The sequence below is a fragment of the Sitophilus oryzae genome, unplaced genomic scaffold, assembly GCF_002938485.1.
Source record: "Sitophilus oryzae breed Bouriz unplaced genomic scaffold, Soryzae_2.0 scaffold_649_pilon_pilon, whole genome shotgun sequence".
NCBI classification, from domain to species: Eukaryota; Metazoa; Arthropoda; class Insecta; order Coleoptera; family Curculionidae; genus Sitophilus; species Sitophilus oryzae.
The window spans coordinates 1,440,113-1,466,524 of NW_022147250.1; the positions used below are offsets into that span (position 1 = coordinate 1,440,113).

Consider the following 26,412-nt stretch of genomic DNA (forward strand, 5'->3'; position numbering starts at 1 on the left):
TCTGGGGTTGAACTATATTGAACCAGTTAAAATACTTGCACTTCTTTCTGGGACACCCTGTATAAACCACAAATTTGAACAATGTAATAAATTTAGAGAGTTTTAAGCCTTCACTGCACGCCACTAGTTTATTCAAATCATGAATTTAAATACACCATTTTGAAGGTAATTACAATTGCAATTTTTTTAATATAAGCGTATATTTAGTAATTGTACCTTTAGGGGTGGTTTTCATGGTCGGACAGGTCGGAGGAATGGGGACTTTAAGTATGTTAATCTAAATTACAATGTCTAACTAGCCACAAAAATTCAGCATTAGGGTTTTAAATTAAAAATAAGTGTCCTGGACTAATAACCTTCGGGTAAAGTCTTGACATTTGGTCGAGGTTTCAAAAAATGTTTCATCTACGGCGCTTATTTACCCTCTCGTCCTCTATTTTTTGTTTTAAAAGTTGGGAAACCTATAATAGTGTCTCATCAGTGTCAAAACAAGTAACAAGTTTGAGGTGAATATCGCAAAAGTCTGTCGCATAAGATCGACTACAAGACTACACATGTTCATTGCTCGAAATCGATCTTATCTTGAATTATGACACAATAAAGAGGAAAGGGGTTACAATTATTATTAAAATACTCCAACAACTCTAACTAGTTCTCTATCAGATCACTAATTTCTAGTGATGAGATCACTCGAGTGAAAAATACTCGGTCACCCGAGTATTCATATCCTCGGTATGTCTCGAGTATTTTTGTCGATCCTCGAGGATTACTCGGCACGCAACTAACATCGGGTGTGGTGTACCGTCATGCGATGTGGTGTACATGCAGGCGATTTACGATTGATGCTGAAACCTTTTTTGTCGATCCTCGAGGATTACTCGCACGCAAGGGCACGTAACTAACATCGGGGTGGCGTACCGTCCTCGCTGCTCACGAGGATACAGGCGATTTACAATTTATGCAGAAACCTTTTATATGTATAGAGGATAACCGCTTAATTCACTTGCTCGCATATCGCTCGCAATAATCGGTTTTCAGAGTATAGTCTGTGAAACGAATAACTTTGAATTTGACAGTTCCCGCGGGCTTTTCTAGTGTTAATTTTATTAGGTTAGCAACTTGCGGCCATGCCTTGGCCATGCTGACGCAATGCCGTCTCTAATAGAACAGCCTCGGAACTCGGAACGAGATTTATAGCATCACGCTAGTTACATACTACAGATTAATATGTTGTAGAATACATGGAAAACATAATTATTCCTCGTATTTTGATTTGTATTTTAAAAATGATATAGTTTACATGAAATATACATAATATACAGTTAATATAAACAGTTAATATAAATAAATTAATATAAAAAATATATATACAGTTAATAAAAAACGTTGATTAAGTTTTCATTTGGTTTTCATTATTTTTTTTTGGTTTAAAAAACGTTTCGGCTAACATTATAGCCTTAATCAGTGCTGTGTCATATGATTTTTTTCATTTTAAACCAACAAAAATAATGAAAAACCAAATGAAAACTTAATCAACGTTTTCCCGAACCTAAATCCCAAGAAAATCAAAAATTTTAGAATAATTTTACATATAAAATGACAGCGATCTTTATTTCATAGCCATCTCTGACGCCTTTTTCTATGATATTGTATTATTTGCAAATATAATTTTGGAACATTGATACCTACTTGCAAAATATACATATAAATTTTGTGAATGCAAATAATAATACATCACAATTAGTAGATATTAAATGTTTTTTGTTAAATTAAATCGATTTTCAAACCAAAATTTAAAATATATTTTACATTTTACCCATTATCTTATGTACCTATTCATTATTTGTATATTGTAAAACATTTGCTGCATTTGTATGGTTCATAGTTTATATGCCAAAGTATTTATTACTATAAATAGGTATATAATATATTGTATTTATTAACTGTATATTATGTATATTTTATGTAAACTATATCATTTTTAAAATACAAACCAAAAACACGAGGATTAATTATGTTTTCCATGTATCCTACAACATATCTATTAATCTCGCTCCGAGGCTGTTCTATTAGAGACGGCATTGGTCTGATATTTAGAAATGCCAAAAGCTGATGACATTTGACTTTTGACAATTATGCCATTTCGTGTTGATTTTTGCAAGAAGAGGCAAAACTGTGACTTGTTTTATAATTTTCCTTTTCTATTTCACGAAAGTAAACAGAGTTACCTATCTGATTCGTTCAGTCACTCAATTTAAAGAACATCAGTAACTTTATTGACAGAGGTATTTTATATTTGCCATGTTGGTAAAAAATAACGGTCAAAATTCAAAGTTATTCATTTTATAGACTATAGTAACGGTAGTAACCTGCATTTTTGAACAGAAATACATTATTTATATTTTTTAAATTATAAAGATTTTTTCTCCGTACTTTTTATTTAAAGATTTATAGTTTTTTTTTGAGTATAATAATTCAGAATTAAAACATTTGAAAATTCATAATATACGTCAGTTCTCGACTTTCAAAATTCCATTTGACAAAACCACAGTTGTTTATTTGGGTTAAGGCTTTGGGGATTTTGCTTTATTTGCATTTTTAATTTTCATTTTACGTGTTTTCTTGTAAAAAACCTTTGCTTGTTGTACGTTGGAAGACTATATTCTGATGAAAGTATAATCGTAATTTAGTGTGATGGAAGATATAAAGTGAATGATTTGCGGAATTTGCCAACAAGAATAATAACAATATTGCTGTATATTTTTTTTTGTATAATTTCATTTTTTCTTTTCAAACAGTTTTTAAAGGCACAGCTGATTCGTAAGCTTTGAGTAAAATTTCATTAGTTAATTTTTCATTATGAGGGTTCACAAGAGAAAGAAGTTGAAAATCCGAAAGAATGATCATTAACAATTTTTTTTCGATTATTAGTTAAGCTGTGCCCGAACAATAGACTTTTTAAAACTGGATATTATGTCGCAAAAAAACGTAAAATATGCACAACACAATACTGCCACAATTTATTAGTCGGTGAAAATATACTATTAAAAAGTAAAACAAAATATATTTTTTATCTCAATGACCGACCGCTGACAAATAAACAAAATAACGAGCCCTCTTAAAAAAGCCGTCCGTTTTTCCTAGAATTTCATTTGGCTTGAAAGTGTGCTGAAAGGTTGCCAGATTATTCTCAAAGTCGGAATTAAAGAAACAAAATCAGCACAATGGGCGCGTTCAGGGACGGTCAGCGGCTGAGTAAGCGGTTTCCCTAAACCTTTGAATAAGAAGACTAAGGAAGGAGCATATCAAAAATATTAGGTACACCGCGATGGGCCTCAAATATGGCCGACTTAAATTCCGGTTTATCAGTGTCGTTCTAATTTTATTTAAAAAATGTAAAACTATGATGTAGGGTAGACGTGGGGTAGACTCAATAATTTGTTGTTTTATTTTACGTTGTGAATAAATGTTGGTAGTTATTAAAATTGTTATAAAAATATATAATTCTAATAAAAATAGATAAGTTATAATAAGTATTTATTACCACAAACATCCGATACGCTACTGAAGCAGGTAAGTCAAATTAACGTATCTAAATTCTTTGACATCTAATCTTTGACAAGTAATAAATAAAAGCTAAAATGCAAGAAAAATATATAATTTAGTTAATTTAAGTGAATTTCATAAATGATCGGTTTACTACACGTATGTATATTAAATAGTCACTTACTAGCGAAAAGTTGTTCCATTATTTCACTCAATTTTGCCGAGATCTACCGCACGCTACACAACCAACTATTTTAGAGTCTTTCGATAAATCGCGATAGTGTCACTGTTAATTTAAGTTCTGCCACAATTTCCATCTAGATTTACTACCTTTATACAACTATCAGTAGTAGAATAAATAATAAATAACATAAAATAAGCTCCGTAAAGACTGACAAATCCACAAAATTTCAAATCAAATTCAAATGTGTCAAATGAATCGTCAAACAGAACTGTCAAGGATCCCCACCCTAGAGAGCTTTTATGGTGGCTTTTCCGCCCACCATGCATGAATACATGGATAGCATTATGCTCCTTCCTTAGTCTTCTTATTCAAAGCCCTAAACGGTCTTTTTTGGCACGCAGAAACAGTCAGCCGCTGAGCAAAATACTCAGCGGTCGGCAGCCGCACAATTTAAAGCAAAACCTATGAAAATTTCAAAAACTACTCAAAAACAAAAAGCTGTAAATCCGTTGATTCCATATTTTCCGTCCCTCCATATTCTCGATCCCATAAGAAAATGGATATCAAATGGCAGAATATTGACATTCTACGTTTATATCCAGTTTCAAAGCATATTTGGCTATGCACAATCGGTTAAATAGAAAAACAAACTATTATAAAATAAACAATATAAAAACTATATATTTAATAAATAAAATTATAACACGTCTGAATTATCCTCTAAATCAACAACTTTCCGCCTTTTAAAATTCTTCTTTCCCCTTAATTCTTCCAGTTTCCTCTTCTTGGTTATTTTCTTTTTCGCGTGCATTTTTATCCGTTTCTGAGCATAAGACTCGGGATCAGTTACAGCCAATTGAGATCTTGCACGTTTTCTCTCTGCTCTTTTTACTTCTAAATTTTGCTGAAGCGATTGAAGCGTTTTAGTATATAGTTCCACACCAACTTTATTTTTAAGGTATCTAGCTACTTCTTTAGATAGTTGTCGCAATGGGGCATTTTTTTCTTCTGTCGTAATCATTTCTCGAACTAATGGCGCCAACAAATGATTCAAAATAGATTTGATATTAACTACATCAAGTATTGCCCCAATACCAGCAATCCATTTAAAAATTTCTGTTCTTAGAATAATAGATGACGAATCTTTAATAACTTCCAAATTAATTATTTTCCTCATTAATTTAGTTAACCATAACAGATTAATTTTTTTGTTGCTTGTTTCAGGTACTTTTTGTAAAACACGAGATATAAACACCAAGTTCTTGATAACTTGTTCAGCTAAATCTGAGTTGACTTTTCCAGGCTGTAACTGATCGCATAAATCTAAAGTTAAAGCCTTTATATAATTTTCGGGATCACCACATAAGTATCCCTGTTCTGACTCATTATTTAACAGTAACATACTCAGATGGTCAATGTCCATTGATGATAAAATGTAGCCTAAAAATTGTGCGGATGATAATCGAACCCACTCGTGAGGATAACCTAACAAAGTCTGAACGTGAAATCCTAATAATTCAATTTCATTTTTATTCTTTAAAAATGAGGGACATTCCTCACATATTTTCAGTATCAGTTGAAGAACTTGGTAGTAGTGGTGATCTCTATTTTTTTGAACTCCATCAGAGAGTACTTTCTCCTTTTTTAACTTTACAAATTTTCCTGCACCTTGGTTAGTTAAACCAAACTGCTTTAGAATTAAAGGAATCATTACCGATAGTCTAGATTCAAATTCGCCTTTTTCGACATTGACAAAAATTCCGCAAATTTGTACTGCCATTCTTCTATGGTTCATCTACAAAATACAAAAAATTAAAAGTAGGTAAAATTAAAAATCGATCATGAGGATTTCATAAAAACAAAAGTAAGATTTTAACACCTATTTCTAACAACAAAAAAATACTTATATTCGTATTAGATATATATAGGTAAATTCTTATATTCGTATTGCTGAGTTGTTGATTGATAAATTTTAGTTTGTTTTATTTCACATTCCGGTATATTTATTTGCCTTAATATATAATTAGCCATTAGTAGACCAGACCAAAGAACAGAAGTACCAAACTTTCAACATTAACTTCAGCATATATCTTCTCTATCTAAACTACAGCAAGAAAAAATTATTTTTCAATATTAATACTTGGTCCATATTCTGCTTTATAGGTTTATAAAAATATTTATATTTTTTTTATATACAGGGTCCGGAAACTTCGGCAGCATATTCTGCCGATTAAAATAAGTAAAAAAGTTCGTATAAATGTGATTTTTTCCAAATAATTTAAGAAGTAACGTCAATATTTGGATGAAAATTTGTGTTTGGGAGTTTTTGGACATGAGAAATTTGATTTTCATGTCAAAATGACTCCTACTTGTAGAGGGCGCCACCTACATATGCTTTAACTGGTTTAAAGAGTAATAACTTTTCATCCATATCTGTCTGAAACTACTGAGTAAAAAAATATACATTTACAAGTTTTTTACATAAAAAAGGTCTCTTGGTAAAAATCGCTACGAGTAATGGTTCTTGAGATATTTGAAATTGAAATTATCAATACCTGTCATCATTGACAAATTAAACATGTTGACCAAATAGTTATTAGACTGAAATCTTAAATTTGAAATCTTTTTGTGCCAAAAGGTCAACAGAAACTGTTTAATCATCATTTTTTCGCAGAAAAATTTATGATTAATTTAAAAAAATAAAAATGTATTATTTCAGTCAAACAACTATGCTCAACGCGTGTGCTTATTTTTTGTCAATAATGACATGTATTGACTATTTCCATTTTAAATATCTGGAGAACGGTTGCTCATAGCGATTTTTACCAAGAGACATTTTTTACGTAAAAAGTCATAGAAATGTATATTTTTTTAGTCAGTAGTTTTATACAGGTACCGTCGAAAAGTTATTACTCTTCAAAACAGTCAAAACGCATGTAGGTGGCGCCTCCTACAAACAGGAGTCATTTTGACATCAAAATCAAATTTCTCGTGTCACAAAACTCCCAGACACCAATTTTCATCCAAATATTGACGTTACTTCAGAAATTATTTAGAAAAAATCGAAATAAAAATGAAACTTCTACACCGTGTATCTCCGAAACTAAGTATTTTAGGACATACATTTATACAAACTTTTTTACTTATTTTTATCTGCAGAATAAGCTGCCGAAGTTTCCGGAATACAGTTCGGACAACCCTGTATATATATTTTATGTATGTATAGTAAAGTAATTGTTCCAATTTTCCTATACCAAAATTCATAAAAATTTTACAGAGAACTTAAATCTGTTAGAAAAAATTAGGGTATCCATTTAATTAAAGAAAATTTGTCGACTTCCGGTACTTGCGGAAATGCCCCCATATTGCAAATATTTTAATCGAGAGACTTGATGCAAAAATTGATGTGCAAAAACTTTTAATGCAAGTTCAACCGGAGACATCCTGTATCCTCCTCCTCCTCCTAGATGCCGTCTCCGTTGAGGTTGGCGACCACTATGGCAAAATCTTCCCTATGTTGGGCTCGATGTATTAAAGTATTCCCGTTTGAAATATTTGTCCAATCTCGTATATTTCGAAGCCACGATTTCTTCTTCCTTCCTATGCCGCGCTTTCCCTCGATTTTACCTTGAAGTATTAGCTGAAGCTAATAGTAAGCTAAGTATTCTTCGTGTCTCATTATATGCCCGAGGTAAGCGCTTTTCCTTATTTTTGTTGTGTTGACTAAGTGGGTACGGGTGTTCATTCTGGTCAGTACTTCAACATTTGTTGTTCTAGTGGTCCAGCTTATACGTAGCATTCGCCTATAAAGCCACATTTCGAATGCCTCCACCTTCCTGAGGTCCTCCTGTTTTAGGGTCCAAGTTTCGTACCCGTATAGCAACAAAGGCCAAACGTTGCACTTGAGTGTTCTCAACCTGACAAACGCGGGTTGCAGAGAACGCTTCGTATCTTAACGAATCCTGCACGAGCGATTTCTATTCTCCTTTTAATCTCTATAGAGTAGTCGAGCTGACTGTTTATTTCCCTGTCCAGGTAACAGTAGTTTTGTACATTATGTAAAGTGGTGTTATTAACAACAATATCCAATTGAGGGTGATCTTGAGAGGTCCGAGAAAACACCATAGTTTTGGTCTTAGATGCGTTTACCTCCAAACCCATTCTGGTACTGTGCTCGGTTAGGATGTTCATCAGAGTCTGTAGCTGTTCTTTAGACTGTCCGATCACTACGGTGTCATCTGCGTAACGGAGGTTGTTAATTACTATTCCATTTAGTTTAGCTCCTTCAGCTCGATCTTCCAACGATTGTTTGATTATGTACTCCGAGTACACATTAAATAACAATGGGGAGAGGAGGCAGCCTTGACGTACCCCTCTTTGGATATCTACGTAAGAGGTGTTTCCAGTTGATGTTCGGACGCATCCCTTATGGTTCCAATATATATTACGAATTATGTCATGGTTATCTACTGATGTCATGGTTATCTACTCCTGGAGGATGTCTATTAGTTTTTCATGTTGTATGCGGTCGAAAGCCTTCTTGTAGTCTACGAAGCAGACATAAAGATCCTTCTTTACCTCCAAGTATCTTTCAGCTATTAAGGTTAGGCCCAGGATGGCCTCTCTTGTTCCTGTTCCTCTTCTGAAGCCATACTGCGATCGACTTAGGTAGTTGTCCTGTATATTCGATACATATTTTGTGATTTATAATAAATATCATGACTTTTGTCATTCCTGTCTAGTTAACAGGAACATGTCTAAATTCTCAGACATTAGAAGTTTCTAAAGAACTACAATATCTAGATTGGAGATTTTTTGCACATCAATGTTTCACAACGAGATCTGTCGATTAAAAATAATTTTAATATGGCGACAGTTCCGAAAGTACCGGAAGTTGACAGCAACTTTCTTATTTTAAATGGAAATCCCCATTTTTGTAACATTCTTAAATTCTCTATAAAATTTTTTGAATTTTAATATCCAACACTCTATACTTAACATTAACCGTTTCTGAGAAAAAAATATTTAAAATTTTTGGAGGAAAAATACTGCCTGCCAAAAAAATCTGTATAGCCTAAACGACAAATTTACTGATTATCACAGCCACTGTGGCATAAAGAAAAGACATGTGGCTATCTATTTCAAAAATTAAATTGTTCGAATGTCATATAATATTGGCCGTAGCTGTCATGGAATTGAGCGATTAAAAAATTATCATAAATCATTTTTGAAATGAAGCCCCACTTTTATATTTCACTAATGAAAAGTTTTTTAATCACGTGATAGAACTCCATAAGAAAATTAATAAAAACTTATATGCAATAAGAAACCTAAAAAGCACTATGGCGCAGCAGGTAGTCAAGAGCGCCTATTTTGGCCTTGTTCATTCGCACTTGAGTTACGCGGTTCTGTGTTGGGGACATTCTACCCACGCAACAAAAGTATTTGCAGCTCAAAGGCGATGTATTAGAGTAATGGTAAATTTGAAATAATCTGAATGCTGTAGAACAGTATTTCAATCTATGGGTATCCTTACAGTACTATGTATATACATTCTGGCTTGCTTAAAGGATGCTCCAGACCAACGCGAATCGGAGCGCCGCGGGAGCGGCGCGTCATGCGTCAGGAATCGAAGTACGATATCGACGTGGAATCGAAATGTCATATTGTTCTGTCGCTCGACGAAAAGCGGGACTGCGGCGAATTATTTTCTTGACGCTGCATGCACAATTCTTCCCGCGCCGCTTCGATTCCGCGAGACAGTACTACAGCGAAACTGGTGATTAATATGGCGTGTTTTACAGAAAATTTAATCGAATTGATAAAGAAATACCCAATTAAATTAATAAATTCTACAATATATGTAAAATCGCTTAGCATCCATTTGCAACTACATCATTAGCGTATGCAATTATCTATAAGTTCTTCAGTGAATGTTAATATCATGAACCTATTATTTTTGCTCCTGAAAGCAAGATAAATTTTAATATTTTTTTTCTAAGAAAAATGATATATGAAATCTCATTCGCTTCTCATATATTGCTACTGCAAGCAAAAGAAAAGCTTCTTCGTCAGATGAGGAGTACATTTGTATAATTTCTTGAACTAATCGCAAAGAAAAAAAAATCGTTTTTTTTTTGGTGTGCATAAATATGCGTTTTCTACATCCCCCACAATCTTATACTGGCGTCACTGCTCACGCTGACGCTGTACCGCTTTGGTCTGGGCAATCGTGCGATTCCCGCCTCGCGAAATATTTCGCGTTGCTCCCGCTCCCGCCGTATCGCGTTGGTCTGGGGGATCCTTAATGCACATTAAAACGACAGGCAGTCTCCAAAAATTTTAAATATGTTTTTTTTCAAAAACGGTTAATATACAGGGTGGTCCGAATTGTATTCCGGAAACTTTGGCAGCATATTCTGCAGATAAAAATAGGTAAAAAAGTTTGTATAAATGTATGTCCTAAAATGCTTAGATTCAGAGATACAGGGTGTAGAAATTTCATTTTTATTTCAATTTTTTCCAAATAATTTCTGAAGTAAAGTCAACATTTAGATGAAAATTGGTGTCTGGGAGTTTTTTGACATGAGAAATTTGATTTTGAATGTCAATATGACTCTTACTGGTAGAGGGCGCCACCTACATGTGTTTTAACTGTTTTGAAGCGTAATAACTTTTTGTTCGTACCTGTATAAAACTACCAAGGAAATATATTTTGTTAAATGTTCCTTATAGTGCAAAATAAATTTGTATTGACCATCAGGCAAACTTTGGTAATCAATTAAGTCGATTTGTGCTCTGGAATTAAGATCTTTACTTATTATGGGTCTAACAACAATTCCTGTACTGTATACTTTTTTTGTTTTCTCTGTACACCTCTCGCACTGTTCAATAAACTGTTTTATTATAACCATTGGTATATTAGCATAATGTTCTGCAACTTTTTTGTAGGTTTTTTCTCTCCTTTATGTCCACAAGCGGTATGCAAATCTCGAATGATTTGCTATGCATTTGTTTTGGTAGTCATTATTTTATTGTCTTTTTTTCGACATATCTTTGTTATTCCAGCAAACTTTTCTAGCTTGAACGAACTTTTAATATGGTAGTACTCTCTGCTTTTAGTGACACTTTCACAACCTTGCAAAATTCGGATTACTTTTTTTTTCGTATTCCTCACTCCACATCTTACTATTTATACCGGTTTCAGTCATGTTTTAATGTCGCAACACATTAATATAAAGTAAAAAATCTAGTTTACGTCGCTCAAAACTCAAAATAATACAATCAAATTTCAATTAAACATGAACCTCCAATTTTTATAATTTTCATTTGTTATCGTGCGCTGGTTGCCTATTTCAAATAATCGGCAAAAGATTATATGCCCAGTTCATGTATTGGGACATTATTTTGCCTATTACATGAAATGCGCAGCGATGCTGCCTATTTCGCGAATTCGGCGAAAATTTGCTAAATTTATGAAATCGGCAATTACACAAATTCGGCTTAACATATACATCTCTGTGATTTTTTACGTAAAAAATATCTCTTTGTCAAAATCGCTACGAGCAACCGTTCTCAAGATATTTAGAATCGAAATAGGCAATACATGTCATTATTGAGGAAAAATAAACACGTTGAGTAGATAGTTATTTTACTGAAATAATAAATTTGGGAAATTTTTGTTTTTTTAAATTAATCATATTTTTTCTGCAAAAAAAATGATGATATAACATTTTTGTTGAACTTTTGGTACAAAAACATTTCAAATTTATGAGCTCAGTCTAATAACTATTTAGTCAACATGTTTAATTTATGTCAGTGATGACAGGTATTGATAATTTCAATTCCAAATATCTCGAAAACCATTACTCGTAGCGATTTTTACCAAAAGATCATTTTTACGTAGAAAGGGTCGTAAATGTATATTTTTTACTCAGTAATTTTATACAGGTACCGACAAAAAGTTATTACTCTTCAAACCAGTTAAAAAATATGTAGGTGGCGCCCTCTACTAGTAGGAGTCATATTGACATCAAAATCAAATTTCTCATGTCAAAAAACTCCTAGACACCAATTTAATCCAAATATTGACATTACTGCAGAAATTATTTGGAAAAAATCGAAATAAAAATGAAACTTCTACACCCTATATCTCCGAAAGGAAGCATTTTTGGACATACATCTATATGAACATTTTTACTTATTTTTATCTGCAGAATATGCTGCCGAAGTTTCCGAAGTACAGTTCGGACCACCCTGTATAGTCTTTGATATCAAAATTCATAAAATTTTACAGATAATTTAAGTATGTAATAAAAAATGGAGGTACCCATTTAAAATAAAAAAGTTGTTGTCAACATCCGCTATTTCCGGAAGTGACTATAATATTCTAATATTCTTAATCGATAGATCTCATTGTGAAACAGTAATGTGCAAAAAACCTCCGATCTAGATATTGTAGTTCTCTAGAAACTTCTAATGCACGCTCAGCCTGGGACACCCTATATAAAATTGACCGTTTTTGAGAAAAAAATACTAAAAATTTTTTAAAGCTAAAAAGTGTCTGTAAAGACGTATAACTTAAACGTCAAAAGTTAGTGATCAGTACAAATACTGTATCTCAAAAAGAAGGCATGTTGCTATTTATTTCAAAATAAAATTTCGAAATATTCATTTTTAGGGTTCCGTACCCAAAGGGTAAAAACGGGAACCCTATTACTAAGACTTCGCTGTCCATCCGTCCGTCCGTCACAAAAGCCTATCTTATGAACCGTTATAGCTAGGCAGTTGAAATTTTCACAGATAATGTATCTATGTTGCCGCTATAAGAACAAATACTAAAAACAGAATTAAATAAATGTTTATAAATAAAAAAGTACTTTTACTAAACATTATCTTTTAAGTAAGAATTTTACATAGAATCTTTCAAGTCCTCGGTGGCCGCGTGGTTAAAGCGTTAGGACTTTACGCTGCTATGACGTTGGAGCCGTAGGCAGGTTCGAATCCTAGTCAAGTCGACTTTTTTTTAATCGTTTTTTTTTACATATTTTTACTTTTTACATATTTATTATTGATTAATACAATTTCTAGTAATGTGTTCCTTAATTTTTTTTAAATTACTTATACGTGCCTTCAAAATTTCAGCTAAATCGGAAAAAACGTTTATAATAATATAGTGTCTAATGTTGTATAGATAATGAATGGTACGGAACCCTTCGTGCACGAGTCCGACTCGCACTTGACCATTTTTTTAATTGTTTAGTAAAGAACCATACTAAATGTCACAATAAAGACACCGTTTATCTGGCATAGATAATCACCGGACAAAGTTCATATGGTCATAAAGCATTTTAATCGCCTTGTACATATTTTAGTTAATGAGAGAATAATAACTCACCTCTTTATCTTTAAGCCATAAACAAAGCATTTCAAACAATGGATTTCTGTCACTTTTAGGTAATCTAGTTAACATTGATGAAATGCAACTTGCTATCATTCTTCGGCATTCTGGAACATCGTCGTTTACCAATCTAGCTCCAAGAGTAATTAGTAATGTACTGGCATGACTTTTTAATACACTCTACAAGAATTCTTTATTTAGTCAAAATTGGAAATAAACAGGATCGTTACCTACCAACGGAAAAGTGTTTATTAATGTATGAATCATTTCTATAGCTGATACACGTCCGTCTTGCAATTCAAAACTCAGTTGAGCGATATAAAATCCTAAATGTTTATCAATACTGTTACCTAAGGGGTACTCCATTATAAACTGATGGAAAACTAATCTGTAAGACCACAAATATTAAAAAACTACTTTGTACTCTCTAAAAAATACAAGCCTTACCTAGCTTGTGTCCTGACATAATTAATTTCGGATGTTATGCTAAGTTCTGCTACCTTGGACATAACAGAATGCATTTCTGGTACTATTAGTTTCCTTGTAATAATTGCCTTCAGTAGGCTGAACGCAGTGGCCTGTCTTTCATAGTTGTGCATATCTTGTTCAACATAAAGTAAAAGAGTTTTTAATTGATTTGTGTCTATTACATAGTATTTTACGTCTCTTACTAATACTGCCATTGCCTAAAACAAAATTGTAATAGAAATTACTAAATCTCAATTAGCCAATTTCCTTAAACATAATATTCCTAAATAAACTCTGAATCAGGAAAGAAGACGATTGCATAATATCATAAATTATACGAAATATAAATGTACGTACGTCGGTGATAAGGTCACGAGGTTACGACCGATGACATAGTGAAGTTAGGTCATGTTATTAGAGAATGACTCTTTCTAACACCTTTGAATAAGAAAACTAAGAAAGGAGCCTATCAAAAATCTTAGGTCCACCGCGATGGGACTCAAATATGGTCGACTTAAATTCCGGTTTATCAGTGCCGTTCTAATTTTATTTAAAAAATGTAAAACTATGATGTAGGGTACAGTTGGGGTAGGCTCAATAATTTGTTGTTTTAGTTTACGTTGTGAATAAATGTTGGTTGTTATTAAAATTGTTATAAAAACATATTATAATAAAAATAGATAAGTTTTAATAATTATTTACGTGTGTTAAGTTAGCAGAACCACTTTAAAAAAAATGTATGAAACTATGTGGAATAATTGCCATAAATTAGCCGTAAATTTGCCGTGAAAACGAAAAATTTGCCGCTCTTCGCTAAGTATGTTAAATCGATGGTTGTGCTAAGTTAATATTAAGTTAGCACAACCACCATTGGAAATCAGTGAAAGAACATAGTTAGGAATTTTATAGTATAGCAGGAATTTGCCGTTTTTTGCCGTTCTTAGATACAATTAAAAAATATCCTCCGATCATTTCTATCCCCCTGCAACAAAAATGCAATAGCGTCAAGGTCACATATTAAGTTAGCACAACCATTCCAGTAAACGTTAAGTAAAATGTCTGAAATTAGGTGGAACAATTGCCGTAAATTAGCCGTAAATACACCATGCAAACGAAAAATTTGCCGCTCTATTATTTGTTTACAAAATCGATAATTAACGTAAACAATAACGTTAAATTAGCGCGATTTTTCTTAAAATTCACTAAATGGGATCAATAATAACTTTTTAGTACAAAAGAAATATACCGTAAATAAGCCGTGAAATCGAAAAATTTGCCGCTCTATTATTTCTTCATAAAATCTACAGGGTGATTCAGGCTTCCAAAAGAGCTCTATGTTAGGTTTTTGGTTTGTGAATTTCATTTCATTTTTTTATATAATATGGGGGCAATGGTAACGCACATTTTGAAAATATTTTTGTCAGCATACAGGGTGATTCAAACATATTTTCGAACCAAAGTTGTATATTTTTAAATGGGATACTATATATTTTTTAGCTCAGTGGATTTGCCACTAAATTTCTGTTTCAAAATACCCCAATTTCATATACTATACCTAATGGTTTTTGAAATATAACCGTTTTTAAATTAAATTTATTGCTTATTTAAAGTTCTCTGAAAATTCTAAATTCGAAGAATTTAAAAAAAAATTAACAGGAAGTACTGAATAATAGTATTTTCTTCAAAATTCGGTCTACCAGAATTTGCAATCTTGTTTGATATATACAAGGTGAGTGAAAACTAAATGTTGTATTTTCATCTACTATTTTAAATGGAACACCCTCTATTTGGTGTCATAATCGAAATAAAAGAGCGGCAAATTTTTTGATTTCACGGCTTGTTTAGGGCATATTCCTGTTGTACTATAAAGTCATTATTGATACCATTTAGTGAATTTTAAGAAAAATCGCGCTAATTTAACGTTATCGATTACGTTAATTAAAAAAGAATTGAAACAGAAATTTAGTGGCAAATCCACTGAGCTAAAAAAATATATAGTATCCCATTCAAAAATAGACAGCTTTGGTTTGAAAATATGTTTGAATCGCCCTGTATGCTGACAAAAAAAAATTCAAAATGTGCGTTACCATTGCCCCCATATTATATAAAAAAAATGAAATGAAATTCACAAACCAAAAACCTAATATAGAGGTTTTTCGGAAGCCTGAATCACCCTGTAGATTTTATAAAGAAATAATAGAGCGGCAAATTTTTCGATTTCACGGCTTATTTACGGTATATTCCTTTTGTACTAAAAAGTTATTATTGATCCCATTTAGTGAATTTTAAGAAAAATCGCGCTAATTTAACGTTATTGTTTACGTTAATTATCGATTTTGTAAACAAATAATAGAGCGGCAAATTTTTCGTTTGCATGGTGTATTTACGGCTAATTTACGGCAATTGTTCCACCTAATTTCAGACATTTTACTTAACGTTTACTGGAATGGTTGTGCTAACTTAATATGTGACCTTGACGCTATTACATTTTTTGTTGCAAGGGGATAGAGAATGATCGGAGGATATTTTTTTTAACTGTATCTAAGAACGGCAAAAAAACGGCAAATTACTGCTATTCTATAAAATTCCTAACTATGTTCTTTCACTGATTTCCAATGGTGGTTGTTCTAACTTAATATTAACTTAGCACAACCATCGATTTAACACACTTAGCGAAGAGCGACAAATTTTTCGTTTTAACGGCAAATTTACGGCAATTATTCCACATAGTTTCATACATTTTTTTAAAGTGGTTGTGCTAACTTAACACACGTTAATTATTTATTAACACAAACATCCGATACGCTACTGAAGCAGGTAAGTCAAATTGGCGTATCTAAATTCTTTGACATCTAATCTTTGACAAGTAGTAAATAAAGCAAAAATGCATGAAAAAATATATAATTAGTTAATTTAAGTGAATTTCATAAATGATCGGTTTACTACACGTATGTATATTATATAGGCACTTACTAGCGAAAAGTTGTTCCATTATTTCACTCGATTTTTGCCGAGATCTACCGCACGCTACACAACCAACTATTTTAGAGTCTTTTTCGATAAATCGCGATAGTTTCACTGTTAATTTAAGTTCTGCCACAATTTCCCTCTAGATTTACTACCTTTATACAACTATCAGTAGTAGAATACATAATAAATAACATAAAATAAGCTCCGTAAAGACTGACAAATCTACAAAATTTCAAATCAAATTCAAATGTGTCAAATGAATCGTCAAACAGAACTGTCAAGCATCCCCACCCTAGAGTCCTTTTACCGCCCACCATGCATGAATACATGGATAGCATTATGCTCCTTCCTTAGTCTTCTTATTCAAAGTCTAACACATTTGAAATGGTAAATAGATTGTCTTTACTACAAAATAATATGATTATGCAATCGTGTTCTTTCCTGATGCAGAGTATGCTAAACCGGTATTAATTAAACTGAAACTGCAAAAAAACATTAAGTTTATTTTTGAATTATTATACAGCGTTTTCAGATGGAGCGCATCGTCGACGATCGTTGACGATGGATAGCCGTCGACGATCTCATCCGGACGGAGCATACGCGATACATGTGAAATTGTTCATTTACAGCGCTTTCCGATGGAGCGGACCGTACGCGCGGGGCGTCCACGCGGATGTTTTTTCAATATAGCTCACATCCGGACGGAGCATACGCGACCCATGTGAAATCGTTCATATCATAGACTTAAAATAAAATATAGACTGAGCATCTCATTCATAAATAGCTGGAACATGCGGTCAGACACTGTCTTGTTATTGTTGTGTTATTGTTTTAGGTTATAACGAGTGCGACACGAGCGATAGATAGGTTGTCTCTGTCGTAACGGTCGTTCCCTGACGACTCTGCCGAGAACACAACACTGTCTTTCGTTTCTCAAGTACACCTGAACTCTCCGTATCATAGCCGGGTATTTTTTTTATTTTAATGAAGCTATAATAATTAAATTAAAAATATATCGTATTTAAACTTTTTTATATTTTATTGAGATTTAGGACAGGTTTTTTAAATAAAAGTTTAGAAAAAACAATTTAGAGTCCAAAAAGGATAAAAATAATAAAATACACGTTATAGAAGAAATTTTATAATCGAAATTAGGTAATTTTTGAAATTAATAATAAATTATTAATTTTAGTCAAACATTTACTACCCCTAATATTAATCAAAACAGGATCTATTCCACAGATATAATAGAATCGGCGACAGGGAGAGAAAAAAAAATATGATTGTTGTAATTTTTTTTCTGGTTAAGTGATGTCTTATTATGTAAATTAGAGAAAACATAAATCTGTTCCATTAAAGCAAGGAAGGTGATAGGAAGTGGATAAAATAAAAACTACATTTATTTAACTCGGTACTGTCTTTATTATACCGGGTGCGTCTCAAAAGTGGCTCATCCCCCATAATTTTTTTATATTTTCAAATAAAAAAACAAGATTGAGTATGTTAGTATATGAAATAAATTAGGATTGATTGACGCATTCAATTGTTTTTGGTCACTTTCTGTTTCATCGGAAATGACTATAACTTTTAATTTTTAAACGGCACCCTCGGTATATTTCTACTTTATTCGATAGAAAATGACACTCTGAATAGAATGACATATCATATGTCAACTTTTGACACTTTCGCATATGGTTTAATTGTAATTGTAACACGTGGTTCATAACGACAATTTGACTCGAAATACCAAGTGTGTGGTATCAATATATTCATAAAAAAATGCTTTTTCCAAATATGCTAACGAGTCACCCTTGTTCCATTTGAAAAAATTGACATATGTATGATTAAAAATATGATTTGTACATCTTTTAATCGGCCTAGACAAGACACGAAACCCATTAGACGATCAAAACTATTTTTCCAAGGCTCCTTGATTAAAACTTAGTGTTTTTAACAACACCATGGCACCCTGGATTGAAATTTATAATACGATTTGTTTTTAAGCGACAATGTCAAAAGTTGACATATGATATGTCATTCTATTCAGAATTCTATTATCATTTTCTATCGAATAAAGTAGAAATATACCGAGGGTGCCTTTAAAAATCAAAAGATGTAATCATTTCGGTGAAACAGAAAGAGACCAAAAACAATTGAATACGTCAATAAATCCTAATTTATGTCATATACCTACTAACATACAAATCTGTTTTTTTATCTGAAAAAATAAAAAAGTTATAGCGGTGAACCACTTTTGAGACGACCCGGTATATTAAAAAATATTGTCTCATAATGTAATATCATATTAAAATTCTTGTATGTTATTTTAGATTCTGAAGATAATTTTAGAATAAACCGGAATATATTTTTAATAAAAACATTATTAATTATTAACAGGGTTATAATTATGATTTTGTTACAATGTAAGTAAGTAAATAATGTAATATAAGAGAAAAAATTCAGATTTTACATTTTACTAAAATATTATCTAAATAAGCGCCTTTCTACAACAACGCCACTGACTCCCAATGGGTAAATTGAGAGTTGCCTACCGGTCGAAAGTCGTTTCAAGACTTAAATGGATTATTTAAGTCAAATTTCTTGCAAATTTGGCACTGGCGAACCATATTTTATAGTTCTTGAACAGAAAAAGTCAATAAAATAAACACTTAAGGACTACAAACTAAGAAAATGCGTTAATACAGCCGGGGACATAGCGGCATCAAAGCTTTACCGCACACTTGCCACGCGTACTACAAGGTAATAAATGAATGAATAGGCTCCCTCGCCTCTAATCGGTGTTATCATATTGTAAAGAACTTATCCTTTTTAAACAGTATCCGACTTATAATTTAGTAGTATAAGGACTATTTAATACATCTATGGAATATTAAAACCTACTTTATTAAACTGTAGTATTAATATCTCAATATATGTGTATAACAAGAAAAAAAATATTGATAATATTAAAGACGTGACAACATAGGCTGGATGAGGAAGGCTCGGTCGACTGTACCCAGAAGTAAACATGTGTACAAAAAAGGTTGTTTCTCCGCGTTGAGATGTAAATAGTGTAGTCTATATTTTATTTTAAGTCTATGGTTCATATAAACTCATGGTACTTGCTCGAAGTCGCGGACGGTCCGTCACGGACGCTCCGCTCCATTTGAAAACACTGTTAAACTTGTGGAACTCGCGGACGGTACGCGCGGACGGTCCGCTCCATCGGAAAGCGCTGTTACTTTGAAGAGTATCATCCAAAGTTTATATTGATACATGGTGGCGCCTCTCATACGACGCGGAAGCTCCAAGGAGAACGGTAGTTTATATCGAAATGAAATTTTGGGAGCATATGTAGGTTAATTAGAATTATAATTAAAAACAAAATTTTTTAAAAATATATAGAGCTATACAGGGTGTCCCCAAAAAAAGTTATACATCAAAGTTGTGTTTTTTGGAATGACACACCCTATATATTAATTGATTTTTGGATTCTAGGAAAAAAATAAAGGCAAGTTTTATTAAAGAAGCGGAAGCCTAAAATGTATGCCTAATTTTTATTAAAGAAGCGTAAGACAAAATTAATATAAAACATTGGTCACTTTTAAAAGCAAGTTACTCCTTTATTTTAAATGAAACGCACAGTATAATATTCCGATAATGGGAAATTCATATATCTTCAAAATATTATTAAGGTTGCTTACCCCTAAGACAAACATTTTCCTAGTTATTTTAATTTTTATGATTTCAAGTCAGTAGATCTTTATTATTTGAAAAAATCTAGGGGGTGGCTGTTAAAAATTAAAGGATATAGAGTAAAATACTCAACAGTAATAAAAGGATACGCGTTTAAAACATATTTTAATTATTACAGAATTAAACTAATATGAACGTATAAATTATGTGACAAAAATTAGCTATGTAAAATCAAAGCTCAAAATGTTGCCTTTCCTGTTCACTGCATAAAATGATTCTCTTTTCATTTTAAAAGGCATATGTGGAGTTCTACTTCGAAAAACAGATACAATCATTTCTCTCATATTGTCGACAATAGTTGGTCGAGTTTTGTAAACACTGTCTTTAACATATCCCCATAAAAATGCCCAGACTAGACAAAATCAGGAGCATTTAATTGTTCTAAAGTGTAGAATTCTAACTAATCGAATCGTATCAATTCTCTCTGATGTAGGATAAGTTTCCATTTTCCGCAAATTTCTGAGATTTTTTTATTTTAACTGACATAAAATGATAACTAGTTGTTAAAGTTGGACTAATTAGACAGCTACGTTGAAGTAACGTCAGACATATCACAGCCACCTAGATTTGATCAAATAATAAAGATCTACTGACACTAAATCATAAAAATGAAAATATCTAGGAAAATATTTGAAGGATAGGCAATTTTCCATTATTTTCTTTTTTGCGACTTTAAAATAATTGAAATCAGTTACATCAAAGCTGCTTCACATTATAACACGAAAATGGGACAGCCTGTACCACATAAAAAAAAAACAATAATTACATACCTTAAAAGCAGACACAACCAAGTCAAAATTATCTCCCTTGCTTAAACCTGAAGCTGCATATTTATGTAAAATTGAAAACATATCGCTTGCTATAGATTTAATGTGTTGACTCATTTGGGGTAGTTCATCTTTCATCACCCATTGAAGACACTGAAGAGTCAGTGTGCATAACTAAAAAAGAGAATGTACCTATGTATTAACAAAATTACAAACACTATTTGATATATTGATTTTACCTTAACGTGTTTTGATTTTAAACAATTTCTAAAAATCACAATAAAAGGATCAATATAGGGTTTGTACATATTATCCCTGAGTCTTTCTTTCTTTAACAGCATTAAACATAATCTTAAACCAAACTCTACCAATATGTAGCTGTTTGTATTTGAAGACATCTTTACGTTTAATTCCCTATACATGGTTCTATTTCCGGGTATTTTTGGTATTATAAAACAGTCCTCCTTTTCTATTACTTGTTTAGTTTTACTATCCCCCTTTGATGGTGTCTTTGTAGGTAATAACTCCAAAATTTTTTGGGCTGATAATCCATAAGCAAATTTCAATAAAGACTCGTTAGATATAAACTTATTCTCGATTAAACCCAGTACAATATACCTTAATGCTTCTTGTACTTTATGAATTATTTTATGGGAATGATTAACTTCAATGATCTGTTTCAATGGTAAAACCAAATCCATAAGACATTTTTCTGTCATGTATTGAGCAAGAATTTGCAAAGTATCATAACTTTTAGATGCCTTTGCCTCTGCCACTTTAACAGTAATTTTTACTATTTCCTTTTCTTCTGAAAGAACGCCAAATAAATCAGCAGTACACAGCTAAAAGAGAAATATTACTATCAGTTTTACAATAAAAATATAATAAGGGGTCAAACCTAATATACAGGGTGGTCCGAAGATACAGGGTGTAGAAGTTTCATTTTTATTTCGGGTTTTTCCATATAATTTCTGGACTAACATCGATATTTAGATGAAAATTGATGTCTGGGTGTTTTTGGGCATGAGAAATTTGATTTCGATGTCAATATGACTCCTACTTCTAGGGGGCGCCACCTACATGATTTGATACAATATTGATTTGAGATGTCAGAACTTTTTGTGCGTTCCTGTATAAAACCACTGAGTGAAAAAAATATGTATATCCGTAATTTTTTACGTAAAAAATGTCTCTTGATAAAAATTGCTACGAGCAACCGTTTTCAGATATTTGGAATGGAAATAGTCACTACACGGCATTATTAACAAAAAATAAAGATGTTGACTAGATGGTTATTTGACTGAAAAATTTGGTAATTTTTAATTTTTTTAAGCTAATCATGAATTTTTCTGGAAAAAATACCATAAAACAGTTTCTGTTGAATTTTTGCACAAAAACATTTTAAATTTATTATTTCAGACAAGGCCTGTTCCAAACACCGGAACACCGGTGTTGGGCTGACACCGGTGGTCAAATATGGGCTATCCGGTAGATCTAATTGGTGTTGACGCCGACACCGGTGTTTATCTACAATACCGGTGTTCATCTCGACACCGGTGTTGGTCTGGACACCGATATTCATCACGATACCGGTTTTGACTACGACACCGGTTTTGATATCGACACCGGTGTTTGATAAACGGGTTAAAGAAGAAATAATGTTAATTAATAAGTTCAAAATAAGCATGATAATAATTATGTCATATCGGTGCTTATTTTTATCGTTTATTACAGCGCACCGTCTTTAACTTAAAGATTTCAAATTTAAATATATTTTTTTTGCCAGACTAATCACTAAAATAAAGTGGAAGCGTCAGATAAACAACTATAAAGTAAAAAATTAATCAAAAACCAACAGAAAACAAAACAAAACATAAACAAAAATTCGTAGCAAACTAAAAAATTCTACATTAAAAAAAAATAAAAAAAAAACAAATGGCACCATTAACATCGACACCGGTGATGATCTCGACACCTGTGTTCATCGCGATACCGGTGTTGAGATAAACATCGGTGTTGAGATAAACACAGGTGTCGAGATAAACACCGGTGTTGAGATAAACACCGGTGTCAAGATAAACACCAGTGTCGATGTTAACACCGGTACACCGACTGAAACACCGGTGGTGAACAACACCTAACACCGGTGTTCAAATCTCAACAGCAAACAGGTCTATTTCAGACTAATAACTATCCAGTCGACATGTATAATTTTTGTAATTATGACATGTATGACTATTTAGGTTTCAAATATCTTGAGAACCATTATTCGCAGCGATTTTTACCAAGAGACCTTTTTTACGTTAAAAGAAAGGAAAGCTAGAAAAAATTGTCGCCGGGAGTCACGTATAGCCGACCATACTAAAATATGTTAATAAAAAGTTGGTAGGCAGTTCTTTTAGTTTCAAAGTAAAGGAATTTTTCCAATTTTGGTCCGCGGTTATTTCCCCTATCCGCCACCTGGGGTCGCGTCCGATGGGAGTTTAGAGTTCTCCACACGGATTTTCTACGAAAACACGGAATATCTAAAAACTGCGTCTTTGACTGATTTTGATGTTATTACAAATTTTGTTGCAAATATTATTCCTAATCTTAAATTGAAAACCGCGTTTCGCTAGCTACTGTAATTTTGGAGTTACGATTTTTAAAAATTTTTAAAACCCCCCACCCCCACCGAAAACTAATGGTCAGATTCTCGGGTGCCACAGTACTTTTGTGCCAAATCTGGTTAAAATCGGTTTAGCGGTTTTTCAGTTATCGTGTTACAGACGGACAGACGGACAGTCAGACAGACACCATGAAAATATTTTGTATTTAGGTCATTTATGACCCAAATAACTCATTTTGAGTGAAATTAAACAAACTTTTTTTTGCCGATCTGAATAGCCTACCATACCTATGCCATGACGGAAATGCATATTTCTTACTCGGTAGTTTCATACAGGTACGGACGAAAAGTTACTACTTCAAAACAGCTAAAAAATATGTAGGTGGCGCCCCCTATAGATAGGAGTCATATTGACATCGAAATCGAATTTCTCATGTCAAAATACACCCAGACACCAATTTTCATCTAAATATCGGCGTTAGCTCAGAAATTATTCAGAAAAAATTTGAAATAAAAATGATACTTCTACACCCTGTATCTCCGAAGCAAAGCATTTTAGGACATCCATTTATATGAACTTTTTTACTTATTTTTATCTGTAGAATATACTGCCGAAGTTTCCGGAAAACAATTCGGACCACCCTGTATATTGAATAATAAAATATGGTTAATAGAATTGAATTTGACATGCAGTACACATTTATTGTTATATTTCAATTAAATTTATTGAACAAATTTTGAATTGTTTGTAGTGAAATACTTAATATGTACACTACTAAAAACAATTATCGCATATTTGACAAAAAGTAATTATTACATATTTCTAAATGAACCGTGGATTTTTCTAACTTTCTCTTGCGAGTTTTTTTGAGATAATTGGGTTACGCGCTGATATGCAATTTTCAGTCGGTCGACTATTTAGCTGCAAAAGTAAAAACAACACATTCTTATGGAGCCGATCGGCCAACTATTTGATTGTATTGCGTAGCCTTAGGCTACGCGTTGACAGGCAATTTTTTTGCAGATGTGCAACCAATATACCGGGTGGCGTCTCAAAAATTTTTTCAGATTAAACATCGAAATTTGGTATGTTAGTATATGACTTAAATTAGGATTGATTGACATATTCAGTTGCTTTAGGTCACTTCCGAAATGACTACAACTTTTGATTTTTAAATGGCACCCTCAGTATTTTTTACTTTATTCGATAGAAAATGACACTCTGAATAAAATGGCATATCATATGTCAATTTTTGACATTTGCACATATGGTTTATTTGAAATTGTAACATGCTGTTCATAACGACAAATTGACTCGAAATGCTAAGTGTGTGGTATCAAATTATATTCATAAAAAATGCCTTTTCCAAATATGCTAATAAGCCACCGTCGTTCTATTAGAAAAAATTGAGATATGATTAAAAATACGATTTGGGCATCTTGTAGCCAGCCAGGACAAGACACTGGAAGTATTAGACAATCAAATCTATTTTTCCAAGGCTCCTTGATTAAAAATTAGTGTTTTTAACACACCCACACACTCTAAATTGAAATCTAAAATACAATTTGTTTTTGACCGAATATGTCAAAAGTTAACATATGATATGCCATTCGATTCATTTCGTCATTCGAGTGTCATTTTCTATCGAATAAAGTAAAAAAATACCGAGGGTGCCATTTAAAAATCAAAAGTAAATAGTTGGCCAACTAAAAATTGCATGACAGTGCGTAGGATTATTGTTTCGAATATTTCCCTTTACAGTACCCAAACTACTTAAAAACGTAATTCAGAGAATTCCAAGTTGTGTTTCTTAAATTAATATTATTTAAAAACTAAATGTTCTCTAACCCAGTGTGAGTACATATTATCAAAGTAAAACCTCTGAAGGCGGTAGGCAAATAAATGTGAATGAAAATTATGATATAGACATTTATTTGGTATTACAACGAAAGGCTTCCCTCTTGAAAAGCTATACAATTTATAATTACAATGAGAGAGATGTGTGAATGTTAACAGCTCTAACTAATTTTATTTCTTCCGAATGGTGTTACTTCCTAGCTTGACGTTTGTCTTTCTGGGCCTGATGATGGGAATTGTTTAAGTCCCGAAACATGTCGCACCCTGCTTTTTTTGAAGCATTAAAATTTAAATAAACATCTTAAAGATTGTGAGTTATTTGTCCCCTTACCCGCCTTCAGAGGTTTTACTTTGATAATATTATTTATTTAAAAATATGCGATAATTGTTTTGAGTAGTTTATACATATAGTGTAATACCATCCTGTTAACGAAAAACCCCTTATCTGATGTCATCTTTATTGGTAATATTTGTAAATATGTGGTACTATCTGTTACGGTTAAGGTCCGATGTCCGGTTAATGTCGACATTACCCGGTTAATCTCGAGAATAACACAACCTAAACATAACCTAACCCAAACATTAACATGTTAATGTCGACATTAACCGGACATCAAACTATAAAGCCGCGTATAAATATGTCGAGGCAAGTACGAGACAAACCCGCAACGAGTATGAAACGAGGCTATAGCAAATTCTTTCCAAAAGGCGTACTAATATGCCGAGACGAGGACGAGACGAGTCAACCTCAAGCGGAATTCGTCATATTATAGCCTCGAGCCGAGCGATTTAGCCTCGAGCAGAGTCCCTGCCCAGTCGAACGGCGTTGTCTCGCGGCTATCCATTTTCAGTGGA

The 26,412-nt window shown here is 32.6% G+C and overlaps 1 protein-coding gene across 2 annotated transcripts in view; it reads right to left on the reverse strand.

Moving 5' to 3' along the window:
- Positions 1-4,407: 4,407 nt before the first annotated feature.
- LOC115887869 (small subunit processome component 20 homolog) overlaps positions 4,408-26,412 on the reverse strand; it is a 50,391-nt gene continuing 28,386 nt past the window's right edge. Inside the window, exons 10-15 of one of the 2 annotated variants that reach the window (XM_030907390.1) lie at positions 21,331-21,933; positions 21,095-21,265; positions 13,578-13,816; positions 13,365-13,518; positions 13,128-13,310; positions 4,408-5,525 (exon numbers count right to left, since the gene is read on the reverse strand). In XM_030907390.1, coding sequence (XP_030763250.1) covers positions 4,428-5,525; positions 13,128-13,310; positions 13,365-13,518; positions 13,578-13,816; positions 21,095-21,265; positions 21,331-21,933 — 2,448 coding nt within the window. In that variant the 3' untranslated portion in view covers positions 4,408-4,427. The remainder of the gene's footprint in view (positions 5,526-13,127; positions 13,311-13,364; positions 13,519-13,577; positions 13,817-21,094; positions 21,266-21,330; positions 21,934-26,412) is intronic. The other variant, XM_030907392.1, reaches the window with a different exon arrangement.